The sequence below is a fragment of the Tachyglossus aculeatus genome, chromosome 22 (assembly GCF_015852505.1).
Source record: "Tachyglossus aculeatus isolate mTacAcu1 chromosome 22, mTacAcu1.pri, whole genome shotgun sequence".
In the NCBI taxonomy this organism is placed as follows: domain Eukaryota; kingdom Metazoa; phylum Chordata; class Mammalia; order Monotremata; family Tachyglossidae; genus Tachyglossus; species Tachyglossus aculeatus.
Window position 1 is genome coordinate 4,048,849 of NC_052087.1, and position 25,570 is coordinate 4,074,418.

The 25,570-nt window shown below is 47.3% G+C and overlaps 1 protein-coding gene and 1 non-coding gene across 2 annotated transcripts in view; both read left to right on the forward strand.

The window, feature by feature from the left end:
- MICAL2 (microtubule associated monooxygenase, calponin and LIM domain containing 2) overlaps positions 1–25,570 on the forward strand; it is a 230,276-nt gene that overhangs the window by 190,105 nt on the left and 14,601 nt on the right. The window contains exons 29-33 of the mRNA XM_038765412.1: positions 5,330–5,418; positions 7,058–8,330; positions 14,225–14,319; positions 17,132–17,224; positions 18,360–18,453. Of these exons, the coding sequence (XP_038621340.1) occupies positions 5,330–5,418; positions 7,058–8,330; positions 14,225–14,319; positions 17,132–17,224; positions 18,360–18,453 (1,644 nt within the window). The remainder of the gene's footprint in view (positions 1–5,329; positions 5,419–7,057; positions 8,331–14,224; positions 14,320–17,131; positions 17,225–18,359; positions 18,454–25,570) is intronic.
- LOC119944300 lies at positions 22,177–22,314 on the forward strand. Its single transcript, XR_005455793.1, has one exon. It is a non-coding gene; the product is annotated as a small nucleolar RNA SNORA7 (small nucleolar RNA).

The window sequence follows — 25,570 nt, forward strand, 5'->3', positions numbered from 1 at the left end:
AAAGTAATCGGGTTGTCCCACGTGGGGCTCACACTTTTAATCCCCATTTTACAGATGAGGTAACTGAGGCACAGAGAAGTCAAGTGACTTGCCCAAAGTCACACAGCAAACAAGTGGCAGAGTAGGGATTAGAACCCATGACCTCTGACTCCCAAGCCCGGGATCTTGCCACTGAACCATGCTGCTTCTCTAGTAGATGCTTAACAGATACCACAGTTATTATTATTATTCCCGGTGCCTGTTTCCTCATCTATAAAATGGAGATTCAACACCTGTCCTTCCTTTCCCTTAAGCTGTGAGGCCAACGTGGGATGGGGACGGCCTTCGAACCGATTATCTCTCATCTTGCATCTATCTCAGTGCTTGGCATGAGCTACAGGCCGAAGTGAGACCAAAAAAGAGCCACCAACCCGGCTTGTGTTGGTGATTTGGAGGAAAGCTCTTTGGAGAGGAAACTAGTTAACTGCCAATTACTTCCTTGCTCCCAGACCCGGCAATCCACAGTCGCTTTAATTTTCTGCCGGCTCTCAATAAGCGCTTTACGTAGATAATGAAATGTCAGTGAAGTTGCTTTTTTTTAGAAGAACTGTCTCCACTGGTTGGAGCCTCTGGAGGGAGCCAGAGGTCCTTGGGAGAAGTTAGGGAAGCTGAGGCCTGTCAATTATTATTATTATTATTATTATTATTATTATTATTATTATTATTATTATCAATAGCATTTGTTAAGCACTTACTATGTGCCAAGCAGCATGGCTCAGTGGAAAGAGCCCGGGCTTTGGAGTCAGAAATCATGGGTTCAAATCCCGACTCTGCCACTTGTCAGCTGTGTGACTGTGGGCAAGTCACTTCACTTCTCTGTGCCTCAGTGACCTCATCTGTAAAATGGGGATGAAAACTGTGAGCACCACTTGGGACAACCTGACCACCTTGTAACCTCCCCAGCGCTTAGAACAGTGCTTTGCTCATAGTAAGCGCTTAATAAATACTATTTTAAAAAATCAATAATATTTATTGAGTGCTTACTATGTGCAGAGCACTGTTCCAAATGCTTGGGTGAGAAGTAGCGTGGCTTAGTGGCAATAGCCCGGGTTTGGGAGTCAGAAGGTGTGGGTTCTAAACCCGCCACTTGTTAGCTGTGTGACTTTGGGCAAGTCACTTCACTTCTCCGTGCCTCAGTGACCTCATCTGTAAAATGGGGATGAAAACTGTGAGCACCACTTGGGACAACCTGACCACCTTGTAACCTCCCCAGCTCTTAGAACAGTGCTTTGCTCATAGTAAGCGCTTAATAAATACTATTTTAAAAAATCAATAATATTTATTGAGTGCTTACTATGTGCAGAGCACTGTTCCAAATGCTTGGGTGAGAAGTAGCGTGGCTTAGTGGCAATAGCCCGGGTTTGGGAGTCAGAAGGTGTGGGTTCTAAACCCGCCACTTGTTAGCTGTGTGACTTTGGGCAAGTCATTTCACTTCTCTGGGCCTCAGTGACCTCATCTGTAAAATGGGGATGAAAACTGTGAGCACCACTTGGGACAACCTGACCACCTTGTAACCTCCCCAGCGCTGAGAACAGTGCTTTGCACATGTTAAGTGCTTAATAAATACTATTTAAAAAATCAATAATATTTATTGAGTGCATACTATGAGCAGACCACTGTTCCAAATGCTTGGGTGAGAAGTAGCATGGCTTAGTGGCAATAGCCCGGGTTTGGGATTCAGAAGGTGTGGGTTCTAAACCCACCACTTGTTAGCTGTGTGACTTTGGGCAAGTCACTTCACTTCTCTGGGCCTCAGTTACCTCATCTGTAAAATGGGGACTAAGACTGTGAGCGCCACTTGGGTCAACCTGATGGCCTTGTATCTACCCTAGTGCATAGAACAGTGCTTGGCACATAGTAAGTCAATCAATCAATCAATCATCAATAGTATTTATTGAGCGCTTACTATGTGCAGAGCACTGTACTAAGCGCTTGGGAAGTACAAGTTGGCAACATATAGAGACGGTCCCTACCCAACAGTGGGCTCATCCATCATTCATTAATTAATTAATTACAATAAAACAGCATTAACAGAGGTGTTCTCTGCCTGTAAAGATCGTAGTCTAGAGGTAGATGCGGGAAATGTGTCTGTGCATTGTTATATTGTACTCTCCCATGAGCTCAGTGCAGTATTCTGCACAAGTGCTAAATAAATATGATTGATTGATTTATTGACAGACATTAATATAAATTGGTAACTTTTAAATTTCAGTATATATACATAAGCGCTGTGGAGGGGGGGCATTCTCTGCTCTCAGGAGAAGGGACTATCCCAAATCTCATTCCAGCCCAAATGGGAATGGTGCCAGAACAGCTCTGGACACCTACATTCCTCCTCCCAGCCCTCAACCTCTCTTACAACTTGTCAGCTTGGCCTCGCCTCCCTTGCCCTCCCCTTCCCAAAGCAGGATTTGGAATCAGAGCCGGTTTTCACTTTTGTATAAATCCTCAATCTATTTCCATGTCTATCTCCTACTCTAAACCGTAAAGTCCTTGTGGGTGGGGTTCACATTTATCAACTCTGTCATACTGAACTCTTCCAAGGGCCAAGGGCTTAGTACAGTGCCCTTCCCACAGTAAGCGTTCAATAAATATTACTGATGGATTGATTGAATGTGGAACCGGGCCCATATGTTCATTCAGTCTTATTTATTGAGCATTTCCTTTGTGCAGAGCACCTACAGCCAGAGTCTCCCATTCCCAAGCTCCTCCTCCTGGGATTGGATCAGCACTCCTAGAAAAACCAGGCTCGTAGCCCCGGGAAACTCACCATGCCCCCTATTTAAGCCTTTTAAACAACCCCTAATGACTAAATTAGTAACAAAGTGGCTTCATCTTCCTGCAGTTTTCTAATTTCACTTTTTATTAGGACAAAAGTCTCAACCCCATCCTCGTGTCGGGCTGGGTTTGGATAATGGTTTTAAGTGAGTCTCCTGAAACACGGGGCCTTAATCTGTGGCCACCCTACCAGCTGAATGAGTTTCCCCAGGCTGTCTCTGCTCCAGCCAGGGCAGACAGGCCAAAATCCTCACCACGGGATAACCAGGTGATCTTCCAAGGGTGTTAAACTAGGAGTTATTATTATTATTAGTAGTAGTAGTAGTAGTATTGTATTTACTGAGTGCTTACTATGTGTTAAGCACTTTCTAAGCTCTGGAGTGCATACAAGTTAACCAGGTTGGACACAGTCCCTGTCCCACAAGGGGCTCACAGTCTAAGTAGGTGGGAGAAAAGGTATTGAATCCCCATTTTACAGTTGAGACAACTGAGGCACAGAGAATTGAAGTGTCTTGCCCAAGGTCACCCAGCAAGCCATGGGCAGAGTAAGGATTAGAACCCAGGTCCTCTGATTCCCAGGCTTGCACTCTCTCCACTAGGCCACACTGCTTCTCTGGGGCTTGGGCCCATTGAAACCAAGCCCTCTTCTGCTTGCCTGATCACGAAAGGATTTGCCGAGTTCCTTGAGGAAATGAACACAAAACTGGATCCGGGAAAATCAATGGGAACAGAGGGTTTTTGAGGACATCAAACCGATTGGGGTATTTTGGCAATAACTCAGATCATTGGTTCCCATCTGCGTATGCACCTGGAATATTCAATCAAGGATGGGGGTTTCAGCTGGGAAAAGCCAAGGGCGGGTGGGCGTGGGGGGAATAAAGCCCTGGGACAGGTGGTACAGAGAACACACTTAGCTGCTGTGTCAGCTGCTTGGGGGGTGAGGGGGTTAGGGAGAGGGGATGCCCCCATCTGTCTTTAGCCCAGCTAGATGCCAGCTTGGGGCATGACAGGGCAGGCCAGGGGGGTAAGGCTTTGCTGTTACCTACCTGCCCCGGGCACCTGGGCAAGACTGTTGGGCTCTGACGGCAATCATCCCCTGAGCAGATGCATCCAAGGGAGGGCAGCGTGAGTCAATGTTTTGAGCCAGGCCCCCAACTATTCAGCTATTTCTGACAAGGTTGGTTTTCCACCTGAATATCTGGATAACTGAGGCCAATTTATGTCAATCATTGGTATTTATTAATGATGGTGTTTGTTAAGTGCTTACTATGTGCAAAGCACTGTTCTAAGCACTGGGGAGATTCCAAGGTGATCAGGTTGTCCCACGGGGGGCTCACAGTCTTCATCCCCATTTTCCAGATGAGGTAACTGAGGCCCAGAGAAGTTAAGTGACTTGCCCAAAGTCACACAGCTGACAAGTGGCAGAGATGGGACTTGAACCCGTGACCTCTGACTCCAAAGCCCGTGCTCTTTCCACTGAGCCACGCTTAGCTACTGTACTAAGCTCTTGGGAGAGTACAATACAAAAGAGCATTTTTGTTTAATGGTATTTGTTAAGCGCTTACTATGTGTCAGGCACTATCAAAGCCTTATTGAAGGCACATGTTCTCCAAGAGGCCTTCCCTGACTAAGCCCTCCTTTTCTCTTCTCCCTCTCCCTTCTGTATCTCCCTAACTTGCTTCTTTCATGCATTCCCCCTCCCAACCCCACAGCACTTATGTACATAACCTGTAATTTATTTATTTTAACGTCTGTCTCCCCCTGTAAACTGTAAGCTCCTTGTGGGCAGGGAATGTGACTGTTTTATTGTTCTGTTGCACTCTCCCAACACTTAGTAAAGTGTTCTGCACACAATAAGCGCTCAGTAAATACTATTGACTGGCTGACTAGGAGGCTTCGGGCTTTAGCAGGAGCTGCTCCGAAGATACTGAATTGCAGTTTCCTTGGAACAGGAACCTTTACAGTTTGGATTATCAGTCAATCAATCAAGCATTTTAATCAATGGTATTTATTGAACACTTAATGGGTGCAGAGAAAGCACTGTACTAAACACTTGGGAGAGTACAATAAAGAAGGTAGACACTAACCCTGCACCCCAGGATCTTAAAAATCTAGTGGATTATCATATTGGACATAATTCCTGTCCCAAATGAGGATCAGAGGGCAGAACAGGTATCGAATCTGCATTTTGCAGAAGAAAAACTTGGAGCACAGAGAAGTTAAGTGATTTGCCAAAGCTCACATAGCAGGAATACACTCACCCTCTTCCTGTTTCTTCTCTTCTTCTCCCCTCTCCTCCTTTCTCTTCCTGCTCTTCTTTGCTTTTTCCTTTTTCTCTTGCTCTTTTTCCTCCTTTTCTCTTCCTCCTTCTCATCTTCCTCCTCTTTTTCTCCCTCTTTTCTACTTCTTCTCTCTAGAAAGTGGGTTTTAATTTAAACTCCTATCTTTGGAACTATTTTAAGCAAAACTGAACCAAACCCCAAAGCAGAGATGACATTTTCTTACTTCCTAGGTCTGGTTGGTTCAAACGGCAAGAGATCTGGACTGTCTTCCAAGGACCCTACTTCTTCAGCTCCTGACGAAGACTCTCCCCAAGCCCAGGTGTGACAGAGCCCTGGTCAGCTAGAGTCTTAGTAAAATTGGTCTCACTTCACTCCCGTCTCCTTTACCAGGAAGGGCTCTCTTATCTAGAAATTGTATTATAGGAGTACTAAATTGTGGTCATTACCACGAAAAGGTTTCCAAAGGCAGGACTTCCTGATTCCAGCCCCTCTGTGGACTGGAATTCCAAAATGCACCTAGGCGCCCTGTTCATTGAGGGACTGGCCTATTTTTTAGGGTTTGTGTAAAGTGCTTACTACGTGCCACGCACTGGACTAAGCACTGGGGTAGATACAGGCTAATCAGATTGGACACAATCCCTGCCCCAGGTGGGCTCACAGTCTTAATCCCCCTTTTACAGATGAGGTAACGGAGGAACAGAGAAGTGAAGCGACGTGCCCAGGATCACACAGTAGATAAGTGGCAGAGCCAGAGTTAGAACCCAGATCTTTCTGACTCCCGGGCCCATGCTCAAACCACTGGGCCACGGTTGCTTCTCCATGTTTGTCTTGATATTTTCCTTCTCCTAAGAGGGGTTTATCCTATAAATTCTCCAGGAGATGCAGCTCCTTGGTCTGAGTTGTCTGGAAATTTCTATTTCTGGAACTGAGCAACTGGAGAAAAAAAATCCTCCTCGAGGGTCTTGCTCCCAGATTGGTCTCTGTGCTAGGTATCCGGAAAAAGCCCACATTCAGAACTCACCACAACCACTGCCACCAGCCACTTGGGCTAGGCATTGTTTTTCTGTTATTTGTTAAGCGCTTACTATGTGCCAAGCACTGTACTAAGCACTGGGGTAGATACAAGCAAATCATGTTGGACACAGTCCATGTCCTTAATGGTACGCCCAGCCTTCATCCCCATTTTACAAATGAGGCAACTGAGGTCCCGAGAAGTGAAGTGACTTGCCCAGGGTCACACGGCAGCAGACAAGTGGCCGAGCCAAGATTAGAACCCAGGTCCTTTCGATTTCCAGGCCTGTGTTCTAACCATTAGGCAGTACCGCTTCTGCCGCTGGCCTGAACCCGTGACCCAACCTAGAAGGATGAGGAAGAGATTCCCTGAGGTCTCTCCCTTCCCTCTCTCCGGCCCTTCCAGCCAATCCTGTACTAACCACTTGGCCACAATCCCGGAAGCCACCAGGACCAGAAAGTCAATCCAAAAGATTTCTATGATGGACAGTGCCACCTTAGACCTATTGGCTACAGGGCTTCCAATTCCCAGAGAAGCAGCGTGACCCAATGGATACAGCCCGGGCCTGAGATTGGGAAGGATCTGGCCTTTAATCCTGACTCTGCCGCACGTCTGCTGTGTGACCTTGAGCAAGTCACTTCACTTCTCTGGGCCTCGGTTCCCTCATCTGTAAAATGGGGATGAAGACTGTGAGCCCCAGATGGGACAGGGACTGTGCCAAATCTTGTTAGTTTTTGTACCCCGGTGCTCAGTACAGTGTCTGGCACATAGTAAGCACTTCACAAATAGCATTTAAAAAAAATGATTTGCCCAAGGTCACACAGCAGACAAGTGGCAGAGCTATGGTTGGAATCCAGGTTCCTCGGAGTCTCTTAGTAATAATAGTAATAATTATTATATTATCAGTGAGTGGAGTCTGGAACTAACCTTACCTCCCCTACTTCAGGTGACCACTTCTGCTGGCCCCTTGGAAATCACCCGCGGCCACTTCACGCCTCCCAGCCTGTTGTTCCAGAGAAGAACGCCTCCCCAAGAGACATTCCAGGAAATGCCCCTGTATGTGCCTCACTTCCAGGCTATCAGAGCCATCGCATCTGAGCCATCGGAGCAGACCCCTCCACCCACCACCCCGGGGTCTGTGTCAGGACACAAGAGGCCGGAGGTGGGGAGCCTCTCCCCTGCTGGGCAGACAGAGTGCTTCGTGCCCAAATCTGGGCACAGGGCCCGGAGGGTGCAGGTCGCTTCAGCCTCCGAAGACCCCGATGGCCCCCTGGCCCCTCGGAGGGGCAAAGGTGAGCCAGAATCTGGTGAGGGGAAGAAGCAGGGTCTAAAGAAGCTACTTCTCACCCAAGAGCAGAAGTCCAGGCTGCTGGACTGGAGTGAGGCTGACCCAAATGCCCCAGCGTCAAAGGGCACCGAGGACGGTGGGAAGGGAAGTGCTCTGAGGCCTTCCATGCTCCCCTGGGGGGCCGGCGAGGCAGGGCCAGACAAACCCAGAACAGTAAAGGCTGGGGGAAGCGGCCCAGTTGAGAGGCCGGGGGTCCGGCCCAAGTCCCCCCTGCGCCTGATCGCCAGCGCCATCAGACGGTCCATCCTGGAGCCCCTCATCTCCAGCCCGGAAGCGGGGAAGAAGCCCCCGGACCCCAAGCCCAGGCCGCCAGGGGAGGGTCCGGCCCCCGTCCGGCCCCCCCGCTGTGGCCGCTCCATGAGTCTCCGAGGAACGAGCCTCGGCAGAGAGCGGGACACCCAGGCCAGGCCGGCGACCCCTTCCTGGCCACGACCCCCAGGCGGGTCCCCATCCCTGTCTCCGCGAGGTGACCCGGCCGGAGACGAGTGGTCCCCTGGTGGCGGCCCTGGGGTCCAAGAGGCAGCGGCTCCCACCCCTCCTGGACGTGGAAGCCTCTCTCGGGCCAAAGTAGAAGATGTGCCCTCTCTTCTTGAGAAGGTCAGCCTCCGGGAGGCCCCCCGAGAGCCTCCCTGGAGGCCCCCCGGCATCCAGAACAAGCGGAGGCTTCTCTCTGCATCCCTCCGACTCCGAGACAGAACTAGGGAGGCTGGACTTTTAGAGACCCCCCAGTGCCGTGACCTCTGGAGACTCCTCGGGAGGAAAGAGGACACCAGAGATGCCTCTGAGGCCACAAGAGGACCGTCTCCATCTTTACACTCCGTTTCCCTGGGAGAGCCACTCACTGATTCTTCAGGAGGAGGAGACTCGGCCGGTAAGATGCTTTTCCTTGCTCCCATTTGGAGGGTTGTGTGGAAGTCGGCTGGGGTCTTACCTCCTACCGTTCAGAGTGGGTGTGGAGAAACACAGGCAGTAGGGGAAAAATGCATTTTCTACACTGTTGGGCTGTGTCACCCCCTGAAGGCCCATTCTCCCTCCGAGTCACTGCCTTGCCATCATCAGAACAGGAGGTTCTAGGCTTTAGAGTTTGGCTTTAGATTCACCCAGGGGGCTGACCTGCTCTCCCTGCCTCAGTGGCCCTGGCGGTCTCACTTCCAGACACCTCCCCCACCCCTGCCCCAGAATCGCCACACAGAGTTAGCTCCTGAAATGAGGCCAGGACAACCAGGGGCCTAAGTGGAAGCACTCCCATTCCTCTGAGCTGCTGACCCAGGCCCCTGGACCCTACCCTGCTCCAGAGAGAACTGCACATCCCTTTGACCTTTCCCCATCGGAGGAAACTTCCCAAGTGCTTTGTACTTCCCACACGCTTAGTACAGTGCTCTGTACACAGTAAGTGCTCAATAAATATGATTGAATGAATGAATCAGAGAGGTTTGGGGCTCTGGAAATCAGAGAATAATAATAATAATTATAATTATGGTACTTGATAAGCACTTACTATATGCCAAGGACTGTTCTAAACACAGGGGTAGATACAAATTAATATGTTTGGACACAGTCCCTGTCCCCCATGGGACAGGACTCTTAATCCCCATTTTACAGATGAGGGAACTGAAGCCCAGAGAAGCAAAGTGACTTGCCCAAGGTCACACAACAGACAAGTGGTGGAGATGGAATTAGAACCCATCCTGCCTTTGGTCTGGAAAGCCCTCCCTCTTCGTATTTGACAAACAATTACTCTTCCCACCTTCAAAGGGGCCTCCAAGGGGCCTTCTCTGAGTAAATCCTCCTTTCCTCTTCTCCCACTCCCTTCTGTGTCATCCTGGAACTTGGAACTTTATTCACCCCTCCCTCAGCCCCACAACACCTATTTACTTATCTGTAATTTATTTATATTATTGTCTGTCTCTCCCTCTAGACAGAAAGTCCACTGTGGGCAGGGAAAGCATCTGCCAACTCTGTTATGTTGTTATATTGTACTCCCCCAAGTGCAGAGTATAGTGCCCTGAAGACAGTAAGTGCTCAGTCAATATAATTGATTAATTGACTGATCTCCACAGAGATGGTAGTTGAAGATAAGGGAGAGAATAAGTTCTCCAAAAGAGTGGGTGTTGGTGGAGAATAGAAGGGAGTCCAGAGCTGAGCCTTGAGGGACCCCCACAATTAGGAGGTGGGAGGCGGAAGAGGAGACCACAAAAGAGATTAGAGAAGCAGCGTGGCTCAGTGGAAAAGAGCACGGGCTTTGGAGTCAGAGGTCATGGCTTCGAATCCCAGCTCTGCCAATTGTCAGCTGTGTGACTTTGGGCAAGTCACTTAACTTCTCTGTGCCTCAGTTACCTCATCTGGAAAATGGGGATGAAGACTGCGAGCCCCCCGTGGGACAATCTGATCACCTTGTAACCTCCCCAGCGCTTAGAACAGTGCTTTGCACATAGTAAGTGCTTAATAAATGCCATTAAAAAAAAAATGAGCTGCCAGAGAGTTAGGTGGAGAAACAGGAGAAAATAGGGTCGGCGAGCCCAGGTTGGTTAAAGTTTCCAGGAGAAGGGAGTGGTCCTCAGTGTCAAAGGCAGCAGAAGGGTTGAGGAGGATTAGGAAAGAGTAGAAACCATTGGATTTTTCAAGAAGAAGTAGGTCATTGGTGACCTTAGAGAGGGCAGTTTCCGTGGAATGGAGGGGGCAGAAGCCAGATTGGAGGGGGTCAAGGAGGGAATTGGAGGAGAGAAATTTAAGACAGTGGGTGTAGACAACTTGCTCAGGGAGTTTGGGGAGGAATGGTAGGAGGGAGATGGGATGATAACTGAACAGACAGTAGTTTCCCTAGCAGAACTGAGGGAATCAGAGCAGACCTTCCTTTTGGGATTGTTTTGAGCTGCCAGGAGAGGGGATCCTGGAGAGATGGTACTGGGGTTGGCAACTTCACAGAATCACATTAGTGTCCATGCCAAGGCAACCAGGGACTCTTGAGTGTGGGTGAAAGGGGAAGCCCAGCTCAGATTTCTACCAAGGGCATATCTTTAAATTATGTGTATCTTTAATTTATATTACATATCTTTAAATGATACTCTTTTCTTTAAATTATACATAATGAATTATTTATATTATGTATCTTTAAATTATATGCTATAAATTACTTATTTACTTATATTAATGTCTGTCTTCCCCTCTAGACTGTTAGCTCATTATGGGCAGGGAACATGTCTGATAATTCTGTGGTATCATGCTCTCCCAAGCGCTTAATACAGTGGTCTTCTCATTGTAAGCGCTCAATAAATACCATTGATTGATGGACCGATTGATTGTCTAGGCCCTTCTCCATTGCATTCGTCTGAGTTCGAGTTCTCCCTTCTGGAACATTAAGACAATCACACTCAGACCTTGCTTTTTTTTTTTTTTAATGGTATTTGTTAAGCACTTACTATGTGCCAGGCACTTTACTAAGCATTGGGGTTGATTCAAGCTAATCTGGTTGAACGTCTTCCATGTCCCTCATGGGGCTCACAGTCTTAATCCCCATTTTACAGATGAAGTAACTGAGCCCCGGGGAAGTGAAGGGACTTGGCCAAAGTATCCAGCAGTCAACTTGCAGAACTAGGCATGGCTTAGTGGAAAGAGCACACGCTTGGGAGCCAGAGGACTTGGGTTCCAAACCCGGCTCCGCTACTGTCTGCTGTGAGTCCTTGGGCAAGTCATTTCACTTCCCTGTGGCTCAGTTACTCATCTGTAAAATGGGGATTAAGGCTGTGAGCCCCATGTGGGACAATCTGATTACCTTGTATCTATCCCAGTGTTTAAAACAGTGCTTGACACATAGTCAGCGCTTAACAAATACCGTCATCATTATTATTATTATCCCACTGCTTAGAATAGTGCTTAGCACATAGCGCTTAACAAATACCATAATAATAGTAATAATAATAATCCAGGTCCTTCTGATTCCCAGGCCCATGTTCTAGCCACTAGGCCACACTGCTTCTCAACTTAAAGGGAGCTGTTGAAAGTCGACACATCTGTTTATTGTTATATTGTATTCTCCTAAGCTCTTAGTACAGTGCTTTGCACCCAGTAAGTGTTCAACAAATATGATTAAATGAGTGAAGGAATGAATGAAGTCTAGAATTCCCAGGGATGGCGAGGTGTGTTGGGAAACGATCCAGTGGGTCAGCGCCCTCCGGATGTTGTTCTTCACTGCCCATTTTTCTTAGTGAGATGCCAGTGGGCTCAACCCAGGAACCTCCAAGACGCTGGGTGAGGCCGGGGGACTGAGGGAAAGGAAAGTAGGAAGGTAGAGAGTAGCCCCCTGAGGGCCTAATTCCCTATGCTTAGCACAGTGCTCTGCACACAGTGATAAAAGGAGAAGCAGTTTGGCCAGGTGGAGAGAGCACGGGCCTGGGAATCAGAAATAATGAGTTCTATGAGGCCTAGTGGATAAAGTCCGGGCCTGGGAATGAGAAGGTCCTGGGTTCTAATACCGGCTTCTCTACTTGTCTCCACTTGGGCCAGTCACTTCACTTCTTTGTGCCTCAGTTCCCTCATCTGGAAAATGGGGATTAAGACTGTGAGCCCTATGTGGGACAGGGACTGTATCCAACCTGATTATCTCGTCTCTACCCCAGCGCTTAAAACAGTGCCTAGCACATAGTAAGAGCTTAAAAAATACCACAATTTCTGTTATTATAATCCTGGCCCCACTGCTTGTCTCCTTGGTGACCTTGAGCAAGTTGCTTAACTGTGCCTGGTTATCTCACCTGTAAAATGGAGAATAAGATTGCGAGTCCTATGTGGGAGATGGACTGTGTCCAACCAGATTATCTTGTATCTACCCCAGTGCTTAGTATGGTGCTTGGCACATAACAAGTGCTTAACAAATACCTTTAAGAAAAAGAAAACAGCTATCACTACCCCTCCTTTCTGAGATGGTCAGAAATGTCATTTCCCCCCACACATCCCCAAGGGGCTTATCGCTCGAAGAGGTGTATAACAGCCGGCAACTCTAGCCCCTCCCCAGCATTTCCCCAGATCCAGATGTAGTTCATTAAAACCCTGCAGCAGGTTGAAGGCTTAGTGGCAGATGTTCCCATGGCAGTTTCAAATAAAAAAACAACAAAACAATCCAAAGAATCTGGCAGTGACAGCTGGATGGAGACCTCGGTGAAACACCTGAGTCCAGGGATCCGTGTGAATGTCTTTGGAGAGCCGTTTGAAACCAAGACAGCATGCCCTGATGGTTAGAGCACGAGCCCGGCAGTCAGAAGACTGGGGTTTTCATCCCGGCTCTGTCATTTACCTGTTGTGTGACCTTGGACAAGTCATTTAATAATAATAATAATAATAATAATAATGGCATTTATTAAGTGCTCACTATGAGCAAAGCGCTGTTCTAAGCGCTGGGGAGGTTACAAGGTGACCAGGTTGTCCCACGGGGGGCTCACAGTCTTAATCCCCATTTTCCAGATGAGGTAACTGAGGCCCAGAGAAGTGAAGTGACTTGCCCAAAGTCACACAGCTGACAAGTGGTGGAGCTGGGATTTGAACCCCTGACCTCTGACTCCAAAGCCCGTGCTCTTTCCACTGAACCACGCTGTTTCTCCGTCAATTGATTTATTGTCAATCAAATAATTGTAGTTATTGAGTGCTTACTGTGTGCAGAATACTGTACTCAGCGCTTGGGAGAGCACGTTATAACTTTTCTGTCCCTCAGTTTCAATCAATCCATTATATTTATTGAGTGTTTACTGCATGTAGAGCACTGAACTAAGCTCTTGGGAAAGCACAATACAACTGAATCAGCTCCTTAAATGTAAAATGGGAATTCAATACTTGTGCTCCCTCCTGCTTAAACTGTGAGCCCCATGTGGGACAGGGCCTGTGTCTGATCCAATTAACTTGTTTCTACCCCAGCCCTTAGAACAGTGCTCGACGCATAGTAAGTGCTTACAAATAACATTAAGAAAAAAAAGATGAGATTCTGTTACAACCCAGTTTGAATTTATTTGCATCTTCAAATACATGATCTGCATTTTCCAACCGAAAGCCGGCTCTCCTCCTCCTCTGGGCTGCGGGGTAGGAATGGCCCGGCTCTACCACCAGCTTTCTCGGTGTTTTAATCAGCGCTCTGATGATGTGATAATATTCTTAAGTCGGGAAAAGAAAAGTGGCATTTGTTTAGGCGTAATTAATGAAATATTTACGTTGCATGAGACCGTGTGATAAAGCCTTGTGCTTCAAGTCCCTTTGCTTCTGATTACATTTGTGATTTTTTTTTTGCATAACCAGACATTCTGACGCCACCTATTTTACACTGAGCAGATGTCATGTAGTAAAAATGGGGGCCAGATGCAGGGAGCCACAGAAGGGTAATTTGTTTAAGAGCTGGCTCAGACTTCTTGCATTCAATTACCCTACAGAGCGAGCCTCCCGCGATCGTTTAGGTAGCAAGGCCGACAGCAGACGTGGGCTCCGATAATAGATTTCATTTCGGAATGCATTCTCGGCATCAGGCTACCCCGACGGTGTTTAGAGAACTAATTGATTGTTGCATAATACCTGGTATGTTTAAAAATTATGCATACCTCGCTCTTCTGTCCCCAGTGAAATCCTTGGCCAGGGGCCAGGAATCTAATAATCACATTCGGCCGCGTTTCCAGTTGTCCTTTGGGCCGGCCTGGAGTGACACGGGACAGGTGCAAGCCTCGGAGGGAGGGGGAAGGTCTGCGAAGTTGGAGAAAGCGTCACTTTGGCCCAAAATTTGGTTTTTTGTCTCAGGCTGCAGCTGCCAGCCTTCCAGAGCCCAGACCGGCAAGTTCGAGTCCTCCTCGTCTGATGACACTTCAGAGCCACAGGCCTCCCTGCTCCGTAAGGTATCTTACTCCACAGATTTCCTCATCTGGGCTGGGGTAGGAGGCAGGGGAGCTAGAGGGAGGGGCTTTTTAAGGATGGTTCAGTACCGCAGTGGCCTAGCGGAGAGAACATAGGCTTGGGAGTCGGAAGGACCTGTGTTCTAATCTAACCCTCACTGTACCTCGTTCTCGCCTATCCCGCCATCGACCCCCGGCCCACGTCCTTCCCCTGGCCTGGAATGCCCTCCCTCCACACATCCGCCAAGCTAGCTCTCTTCCTCCCTTCAAAGCCCTACTGAGAGCTCACCTCCTCCAAGAGGCCTTCCCAGACTGAGCCCCCTTTTTCCTCTCCTCCTCCCCAATCCCCCCACCCTACCTCCTCCCCCCCTCCACAGCACCTGTATATATGTTTGTACAGATTTATTACTCTATTTTACTTGTACATATTTACTATTCTATTTATTTTGTGAATGGTGGGCGTCTAGCTTTAATTCTGTTTGTTCTGACGACTTGATACCTGTCCACATGTTTTGTTTTGTTGTCTGTCTCCCCATTCTAGACTTTGAACCCATTGTTGGGTAGGGACTTTGAACCCATTGTTGGGCTTCAAGGCTGTCCATCACCTCGCCCCCTCCTACCTCACCTCCCTTCTCTCCTTCTACTGCCCAGCCCGCACCCTCCGCTCCTCCACCGCTAATCTCCTCACCGTACCTCGTTCTCGCCTGTCCCGCCGTCGACCCCCGGCCCACGTCATCCCCCGGGCCTGGAATGCCCTCCCTCTGCCCCTCCGCCAAGCTAGCTCTCTTCCTCCCTTCAAGGCCCTGCTGAGAGCTCACCTCCTCCAGGAGGCCTTCCCAGACTGAGCCCCTTCCTTCCTCTCCCCCTCGTCCCCCTCTCCATCCCCCCATCTTACCTCCTTCCCTTCCCCACAGCACCTGTATATATGTATATATGGTTGTACATATTTATTACTCTATTTATTTCTTTATTTATTTATTTTACTTGTACATTTCTATCCTATTTATTTTATTTTGTTGGTATGTTTGGTTCTGTTCTCTGTCTCCCCCTTTTAGACTGTGAGCCCACTGTTGGGTAGGGACTGTCTCTATGTGTTGCCAATTTGTACTTCCCAAGTGCTTAGTACAGTGCTCTGCACATAGTAAGCGCTCAATAAATACGATTGATAGGGACTGTCTCCATATGTTGCCAACTTGTACTTCCCAAGTGCTTAGTACAGTGCTCTGCACACAGTAAGCGCTCAATAAATATGATTGAATGAATGAATGAATGAATAATCCCGGCTCAGCTACTTGTCTGCTGCGTGACCTTGGGCAAGTCATTTATCTTCTCTTGGCCTCAGTTCCCTCATCTGTAAAACAGGGAGTAAGAGTGGGGCATGGATGGTATCCAACCTGATCAGCTTGTATCTACCCCAGCCTGGTGCATGGTTAGCGCTTAACACATCCCATAAAAAAAAAATTAAAATTCCAAACCACTGGAGTTTCGGAGCTGAAGTGATATTACCTGGTGCCTGAAACCTCTCCAGCTGGATTCCCTTCCGATATTCCAAATCGCCCATTTCTCAGATCCTGATTTCTGCCCACAGAACCCCCACTGTCACCGCCACCTCTCTCTGCAGAGGATTCAATTTGAAAAAAGCGGACGTGTTTACTTGAAACCTCTCCGAAGCTCCAAGCGACAGAGTGGTTTGAAAATGTGGCCCGTTGAGCAAAACCATTGAAAAAATGAAAACAAACAGATGCACGTTTCCCTGGGGGGTAAAAGCAGCTTCGTTAAAGAAGCACTAAAGGCAGATTGCATGCAAAATGGTATGTTGATTCTAATCTGAGATGCGCAGTGAGCCATGCAGTTGCATAGAGAAATTGATACCCAGGAAGACTGGACTGAGTATTACACGGGGAGGGAGGAGGGTGGGCTCACGGCGGGCAGACCACTGCTTTTTCTCCGTTTCGGACAATGAGGGTGCTGGCTGGAGCGAACGTCTTTGGGGAATATCCTGTCTTGGGGGCTCATGGGTTCCAGGTTGGAGAAAGGTACCTATTATTCTACTAGAGTTTGGGGGTCCTTGTGGACCAGAACCATCGCCCCTGACAGTCCTGGGCTGAGTGGAGAAAGATATCATGTGAAATGCCGAATGCCACTGAAGTGTTGGGTTCAGCAATAAATGAGGCCTTGGAACATATGTGTGTGTGTGTGTGTGTGTGTGTGTGTGTGTGTGTGTGTGTTTGTGTGTGTGTGTGTGACATATCCACATACGCAATCCTAAACTGCCACTGGCCATTCCCAAGTGCTATTTATTTATTTATATTAATATGTCTCCCCATCTAATAATAGTAATTATGGTAGTTAAGCACTTTGTGCCAGGCACTGTACTAAGCACTGGGGTAGATGCATTCAAGTCAGGTTGGACACAGTCCCTTATCCCATATGGGACCCACAGTCTCAATCTCCATTTTACAGATGAGGTAACTGAGGCACAGAGAAGTAAAGTGACTTGCCCAAGGTCACCATCCACTACGCCATGCTAGACTGTAAGCTCACTGTGGGCAGGGAATGTGTCTGCTTATTGTTATATTGTACTCTCCCAAGTGCTTAGTATGGTGCTTTGCACACAGTAAGCACTCAATAAATTGATTGGATGAGTGCTGATTTCCTGTTCAAGAAAGGGCCCCGAAAAACCCATCCTGTCAAAGGCCTGGGGAAGTTGGGGCGGTGGGGGATGAATGTGTTCTGGAAGGAAAGCTCTGTGTCGAGTTATCCTGCTTTATTGACTGTTCCTCAATATCTATTCTCTCCCCTTCTGGCCTCCCAGGAACGGCAGAGTCTAAGGAGGCGAAGGAAGCTGGAAAAAACAAGCAAGCAGTTGATGAAGCAGGAAGAACTGAAGCGTCTATACACAGCTCAGGTAGGCACAAGTTAGTAAAGGAGGCAGTTTTAGGTTCAGGGGTTGGTGGACTCTAGAAGATCCAGGGATGTGGTGGTGGGAGCATTTTCTCAGAGTGAACCACCAGCCTCTTTTTTAATTTTTATTATGGCATTCGTTAAGTGCTTACTATGCGCCTGGTGCTGTACTAAGCGCTGGGGTAGATGCAGATGAATCAAGTTGGAAGCAGTCCGTGTCCCACAAGGGGCTCACAGTCTTAATCCCCGTTTTACAGATGAGATAATTGGGACACAGAGAATCAAGTTGAAGTTTAACTTGTACATTATAAATTCATTCATTCAATCGTATTTATTGAGCGCTTACTGTATGTAGAACACTGTACTAAGCACTTGAATTTTATACTAATGTCTATATTATAATAATTGTGGTGTTTGTTAAGTACTTACTATGTGCCAAGCACTTTGCTAAGCATTAAGATAATCAGGTTGGACAGAGTCCCTGTCCTATTTGGGACTCACGGTCTAAGTAAGAGGGAGAACAAGAATTGAATCCTCATTTTACAGATGAGGAAACTGAGGCAAAGCCTTTTGTTAGAATTATTATTATTACTGTTGTAGGATTTAATCCCTATTTTGTAGATGAGGAAACCAAGCACAGAGAAATTAAATGACTTACGCACCGTCACATAGTGAGAAATCGGCCTGGATGAGGGATTCCCTCCCCTGACCAAACTCCTGACCGTCCCCCAGATAGCTTCGCAGCGTTTCCGCTCCTCCTCATCGTCTTGCCTGTAAACATCCCAGAAGAAGCAGGAATGTGGAGATCGAAACTCAGTTGCGTGCAGCAAACTCCTGGGACAAGCAGTGGTGCTTGCAGGTTTGACTTCCTTCCCGGTGGAAGGTGATGTTGGAAAATGCCTGCCCTTTCCGGTTCCCAGGGCAGACTAATCAGGGAGGATGTTTGCCGTGCTGGTCTGGGCTGTGGCCCCAGCAGAGTGATTAGCCTTTTTTCCCCCACAGCCTCCAGATTGAATCCAGGGTCCGTGGACTGCCCGTTTCTTCCAGACAGGAATAGAATCCCTAGCTTCTTGAGAGGCTCTACTTGTCTCCGTGTGCACCCGTTTACACACGCATCATTTTTAAATCTCCATTTGCAGGCAATCCAGCGTCAGCTGGAGGAGGTGGAGGAACGGCAGCGAGCGGCAGAAATCCAAGGGGTTAAACTCGAGAAAGCCCTGCGGGGAGAGTCGGGTAAGTCAAGAATAAATCTGAGAGTGTACGTGTATGTGTGCGCGTGCGTGTGTGGGAGTTCTTGGCTTGATGGCAATGCAAGTTTTGAAGATTTGGTATGAAGGCATAAAAACGCGTGGCTCACTCTGTCTAGGTCAGATCAGCAGTCCTCCTGAGTGCTATTTCCCACCTTCCAAAGACTTCTGATGGTGACGCAATTCAAACTCAACCTTCACCACTAACGCATGTCTGGTTCTAGGTCTCGGGACCAAAGTAATGGCCCTCCAGCTATTGCACCTGCAATTCTTAAACTTGCTTCTGCTCAGCCCACAAGCCCTCAGCAGCCCCAGGGGACAGTGGGGGGCCTTTTGCTGAAGCATTTGGAAGGAAGGGGTGTGAAGCCTGTACTTCTAGGATTGAAACCTCTGTGCTTTGTTTTTGAAGATGCTCCTGATACTAAAGGCCTCACTAATAATAATAACTGGGCGCTTACTATGTGCCAAGCACCATTCTAAGCGCTGGGATAGATACAAGGTAATCAGGTTGGACACAGTCCCTGGCCCACATGGGGCTCACAGTCTTAATACTGGGTACACAAACACACACACACACACACGTATGCATGTGCACGAATGCACACACTCATACATACACACACTTTCCCTCTGCCTCATGTCTGTGGATACAGTCATCTCTGTCCCACACATAGTCCCCACACATAGAGTGAGCGATGAAGAATAGGAACATTTAAGCTAGCCTGTAAGCTCGTTTTCATCAGAGACTGTTTCCTTTTATTGTTGTATTGTACACTTCCAAGAGCTGAGCACAGTTCTCTGCACACGGTAAGTGCTCAATAAATATGACAGACTGACAAACAAGTTCTAAGGTCTGGAGGGGCAGTACTACGGCGTTAGCGAGGAACGCAGGGTGGCCTAGTGGAAAGAGCTCAAACCTAGTAGTTGGCATTTCTGTCTACTGTGTGACTGTGGGCAAGAAACTGCACTTCTCTGGGACTCAGTTTCGTCACCTGTAAAACGGAGATTGTTATCATCAAATGCCGTTGAGTCATTTCTGACACACAGCAGCTCTGTGGATAGATTTTCTCCAGAACGTCCTATCTTCTGCCTTAATCCGCAACCCTGCTAACGGTTCTTCCATTATAACAATGATGGCATTTATTAAGCACTTACTATGTGCAAAGCACTGTTCTAAGCACTGGGGAGGTTACAAGATGATCAGGTTGTCCCACGGGGGGCTCACAGCCTTAATCCCCATTTTGCAGATGAGGGAACTGAGGCCCAGAGAAGTTAAGTGACTTGCCCAAAGTCACACAGCTGACAATTGGTGGATCCAGGATTTGAACCCATGACCTCTGACTCCAGAGCCCGTGCTCTTTCCACTGAGCCACGCTGCTTCTTGTTATGGTTTCTATCCATCTACCTGCTGGTCGTCTGCCTCTTCCACATTTTCCCTAGCATTAGTGTCTTCTCCAGAGAATTGGTCCTCTGAAGATGTGTCCAAAATATGCTAAGTAGAGTCATTTGGCCTTCCAAAGACCACATTGACTTAATTTGCTCCAAAATGCATTTGTTTGTCTTTCAGGCAGTCCCTGGCATTCACAAAAGCCTTCTCCGGTACCACATTTCAAAAGAATTGATACACTTTCTATCTTGTTTTTCACTGTCCAACTTCCGGAGTCATACGTTGTCACTGGAAGCACCATAGAACTGACAATTCATATTTCTGTGGCAGTAGATACATCAGCACGTTTCATGATTTTTTCCCAGGATCTTCATAGAAATTCTTCCTAACATTAATCTTCAGTGTATTTCTTGACTACTAGTTCCTTTATTTTTAAGTATCGATCCTTGGAGAGAAAAGTTGTCAACTATTTCAATCTTCTCTCCAGGTATGGGGACTACATACCTGTTAATCAATGAATCGAAGATATCCATTGAGCATTTAATGTGTGCAGAGCACTTGGGAATGTTGGTAGACACATTTCCTGTCCAAAAGGAACTTACAGTCTAGAGAGGGAGGCAAACATTAAAATAAATTATGAATGTGTTCATAAGTGCTGTGGGGCTGATGATAGAGTGAATATCAAGGGCTTAAAGGGTACTGATCCAGGTGCATAGGTGACGCAGAAGGGAGAGTGAGTAGAGGAATGGCTTTGTTTGGGAAACGTTCTTCTCCAAGGGGTTCATGTCTAACAATTCTGTAGTATTGTACTCCCCCACGCACTTAGTACAGTAATGGGGATTAAGAGTGGGGTGTGGATGGTAGCCAACCCGATTAGCTTGTATCTACCTCTACCCCAGGGCTTAGTAGAGTGCCTGGCACATGGTTAGTGCTTAACAAATCCCATAAAAAAAATTTAAATTCCAAGCCACTGGGGTCTCGGAGCTAAAGTGCCATTCCCTGGTACCCAAAACCCGAAACCTCTCCAGCTGGATTCCCTTCCAATATTCCAAATCGCCCTTTTCTCAGATCCTGATTCCTCCCCTGACAATCCCCACTGTCGCCACCACCCCATTTGAATCCCCATTTTGGGAACTAAAGCACGATAGAACCCAGGTCCTCTGATTTCCAGGTCCAGGCTTTACCCATTTGGCCACACTGCTTCTCTCATGATTCCTACTCAGTTTGTCTCCTGTTCCAGGTACACTAGCGAGGTGGTTCATCTATTAAAAACCTCCAGGAATGATGGCCTGGCCCAAGGGGAAACCCCTTTCTGGAGATTGTTAAGTCCTTGAAGATAGGAACTGTGTCTATCAGCTCTTGTACACTCCCAAATGCTTAGTTCAGTGCTCTACGTACAGTAAATGCTCAAGCAATACTACTTGATTAAAGGGATTTGAGGTAGGCGGGGGCAAACTTGTTGAGTGCTTTGAAGCCGACGGTAAGGAATTTCTGTTTGATGCGACCATTGGAGGTTCTTGAGGAGTGGGGAAACGTGGACTGAACGTTTCTGTAGAAAAATGATCCGGACAGCAGAGTGAGGTATAGACTGGAGAGGGGAGAGACAGAAGACAGGTCAGCAAGGAGGCTGATGCAGTAGTCAAGGTGGGTTAGGATCGGTGTAGTAGCAGTTTGGATGGAGAGGAGGAGGCAGATTTTAACAATGTGAAAGTTAGAACAGACAGGATTTGGTGACGGACTGAATAGGTGGGTTGAATGAGAAAGATGAGGCAAAGACATTGCCAAGGTTATGTGTGGGCTTATGAGCTAGGGATGATAGTGATGCTGTCTACAGTGATGGAAAAAGCAGGAGGAGGTAATATAAATGAATTACAGATATAGATGTAAGTGCTGTGGGGCTGAAGGAGGGGTGAATAAAGAAAGCAAGTCAGGGAGAAGAGGAAGGGAGTAAAAGTAGAATACAACAGGGTTGGCAGACGTATTCCCTGCTCACAATGAGCTTACAGTCTAGAAGAGGAGACGTACATTAATATACATAAATGGTTCATAATATATCATTTAAATGTTCATATCATTAGTAGTATTTTTGAGTCAAGCCCAGCCCCATCCATCCCAGATATATTTTTCAGATTTCTGTTTTATGTTTCTTAGCCAGCATCCTAGCAGGGTTTGGGTAGTTCCTTTAGGTGGCTTGGAGATTCTGAATTCAGGCCAGTGAAACCATCTTACTCCCTTTCTGTTCACTGCAGCAATCTGACCATAGTTTGGAGCTTGCTTATGTGAGCAGTAAGAAGCCTGGATTTAAACAAATCTCAAACCAAGAGTTTCTCAGGGTCGCACCTGGAGAGTTTCCAGTACTCTACCAGCCTCGGTTATGGGAGGGAGAGTCAAGCAGGGGCATACCCGTTCTGTTCCTAGCTTGGGCAGTGGCTAGCAAGTGGAAGGCAATCTGCTACATGTCAAAACTCCCCTGGGCTGGGCAGCAGCGGCATAGGAGAGTCAAGGATGGAGACTCAGATTTACTGCACGGAAGAAGGCAATTGTAAAGCGCTTCCATATTTTTACCAAGAAAACTATGGATACACTACCAGGACGATTGCAGATGGAGGTGGGGCGTGCTGGGGAAGATGTATCCATGGCGTCGCTATGGTCAGACATGACCTGACAGCGTAAGACAGCAACACCAAAACCGAGAGATCCATCAATGAGCCAAAGTGTGTTTATGGGTAGGTTTCAGTGGGTTGAAAAGGATTTACTTCTCAGAGAAGGACAGACGGATGAAGTGGTATTGCTAGCAGTATTGTAAAGAAAAGATTGGCCTCTTCAAATGATGAGTCAGAAAGTCGTTTCCTATAGCTGAAATCGGGGGAAGAAGCAATCTGGCCAGAAAGAGAGAGTCAATCAATTAATCAATGGTATTTGGTGCTTACTATGTGCAGAGCGCTGTACTAAGCTCTTAGTAAAGCACAATACGACAGTTTGTAGACACATTCCCTGTCCACAGCGAGCTCATAGTCTAGTTTCCAGATCTATTTGCCCCAAATATCTAACGTCCTCCATGACTAAAAAAGATCGATTCAACTCAGTTCCCCCGTAGCCCTAGATTAGAATATAATCCCCTGATTTTAAATTCATTCATTCAATCATTCATTCAATTGTATTTTATTGAGTGCAGTGTCCTGTCTCTCTCTGGGTGATTGGACAGAGAGTGGCCGATAACCCCGTGACCCGAGGCAGGAGAGACTCTGCTTCTGGTCACATGCCACAAAGGAGGATAATCTGGAATACTGCAAAGCAGCCCCTGCCCCTTCCTCCCACCAAATTAATACGCTCGAACTTGTAATAACATTTGTGTAATAACAATGTTCTTCCATTGTTTAATATTCCCTTCAGCCCCTTTAAAAAAAAGGCGCTGTAGCTTAATGAATGACCAATGCTTATTAGGTTAAGTTGTATTTGAGGAGGCCTGTGCTTATATAGTTCAAGTGATTTAATAGGTATTATTAGGATAATTAGAAAATGATCACAGTTGAGCAATAATATTGAGCTATAAAGGTTGTGAATAACCAAATTTAGAGACAGGCCTGAAAACACTAGTCTTCAGTGACATTTACGCAACTCTCCTCTGATAATTATGTGAGCCAGGAATGAAAGGCCCCTTTGTTCAGATCAGTTATTCATTAGCCGCCGCATTGAATTAGCAGAACATGCGTGGGTTCCACACAAAGTGCAGTGATAGCTGATGAACAAAATGAGCCTTTGATGATCTCCTAATTGTAGTGACAACAATTCTGTCTTTCTTTCTTTCTTTCTCCCCCCAACCGTCAGAGATAATCACAGCCCTATGAATGATTTTCTTTTCTCCCTCTCCCCCCAGTGGGTGTCCGCACCCTCCAACCCCCACATTGTCCCCGGAAGAAACACAACCCACCCTGGTTTACAAATCCTGATTGTGCGGCAGATTGTCTTCAAACCCAAAGGGCGTCAGAGAAGGGATTGGAGTGGGTTGGTTGGGATGGTTGCCTGCCTTTGGTGACTGGGCCACGGTGGAGAGGAGGCTTCCTGCTCCCAGAAGGAGGGATGGGGTGTCCCTAGGAAGGAAACCGAGGCATGCAGTAGACCATCTCTCCCTTCAACCTTTCCGTCTTGAGACTCCTTTGTTGAGCAGTTGTGTTTCGTTGGGTTGAGCTTCCAAAGTAAGAAGCACTGTGGCCTAATGGGTAGAGCACGGGCTTGGGAGTCAAAGAACCTGGGTTCTAGCCCCGGCTCCATCACTTGTCTGCTGTGTGACCTTGGGCAAGTCACTTTACTTCTCTGGGCCTCAGTTCCCTCAACTGTAAACTTCTCAGTCCCTGAGCAGACTGAGCCCCACCTTTTCCTCTGCACCTCCTCCCAATCACCCCCACTCCCTCCCTCTGCCCTACCCCCTTCCCCTCTCCACAGCACTTGTGCATATTTGTACATATTTATTTTTCTATTTATTTTATTAATGATGTGTATATAGCTAAATTCTATTTATCTAATCTGATGGTATTGACACCTGTCTACTTGTTTTGTTTTGTTGTCTGTCTCCCCCTTCTAGACTGTGAGCCCATTGTTGGGTAGGGACCATCTCTATACGTTGCCGATTTGTACTTCCCAGGTGCTTAGTATAGTGCTCTGCACACAGTAAGTGCTCAATAAATATGATTGAATGAATGAATGAATGTAAAATTGGGGATTAAAACTGTGAAGTCCATGTGGCGCTGATTAGCTTGTACCCAGTACTAAGTACCCAGTGCTTAGTACAGTGCCTGGTACACAGTACACGCTTAATAAATACCATTAAAAAAAGCCAAATGGTTTTTGCTCCAAATTTGCCTGTTTTCAAACTGGGCCTGAGTGTGCGTTAACTAGTGGGAATTACATTCTTCCTCGAAACATAAGGACGTGACCAAAGCCTAAGATTAGCTTAGGTCTGACAGAGAAGCCAACAGGATCGTTTCTGCTCAGCTTTTTCCGGGGGCCAGAAAGGCTGACCAGCAGGTTGGGTAACATGGGAAAATTAATTCATTCAATCGTATTTATTGAGCACTTACTGTGTGTAGAGCACTGGACTAAGCGCTTGGGAAGTACAAGTCGGCAACATATAGAGACGGTCCCTACCCAACAATGGGCTCACAATCTAGAAGGGGGAGACAGACAACAAAACAAAACATGATCACTGATGTAAACTAGACACTAGACTAGATTCCTGGATACCAGGTGGTACTGGAGGGGCGGGGGGGGGGGGGGTGTCATTCTGTCTGTATGGAAGGAAGGAGGAAGTAGTTTGGGCTGAAGATGTACCCTGTGGTCCTCTGACTGAGAGCCTTAGGATCTAATACTCGCCTGCAATCCCTCAGGAGCACAATCAAGTCCGTTCATCGGCTGACCGAAGAACAGAGGAAGCAGCATGCCCTAGTGGAAAGAGCATGGGTTTAGGAGTCAGAGGACCTGGGTTCTAATCCCAGCTCCGACAGATGTCTTCCGTGTGACCCAGGGCGAGTCATTTTACTTCTCTGTGCCTCAGTTCACTTCACCTGTAAAATGGGGATCAAATGCTCCTCCCTCTTACATAGACTGTGAGCCCCCTGCGGAGCGTAGACTGTGTCCAACCTGACTAGCTTGTATCTACCCCTGCATTTAGTACAGTGCCTGACACATAGTGAGCGCTGAACAAGTCCCATTAAAAAAC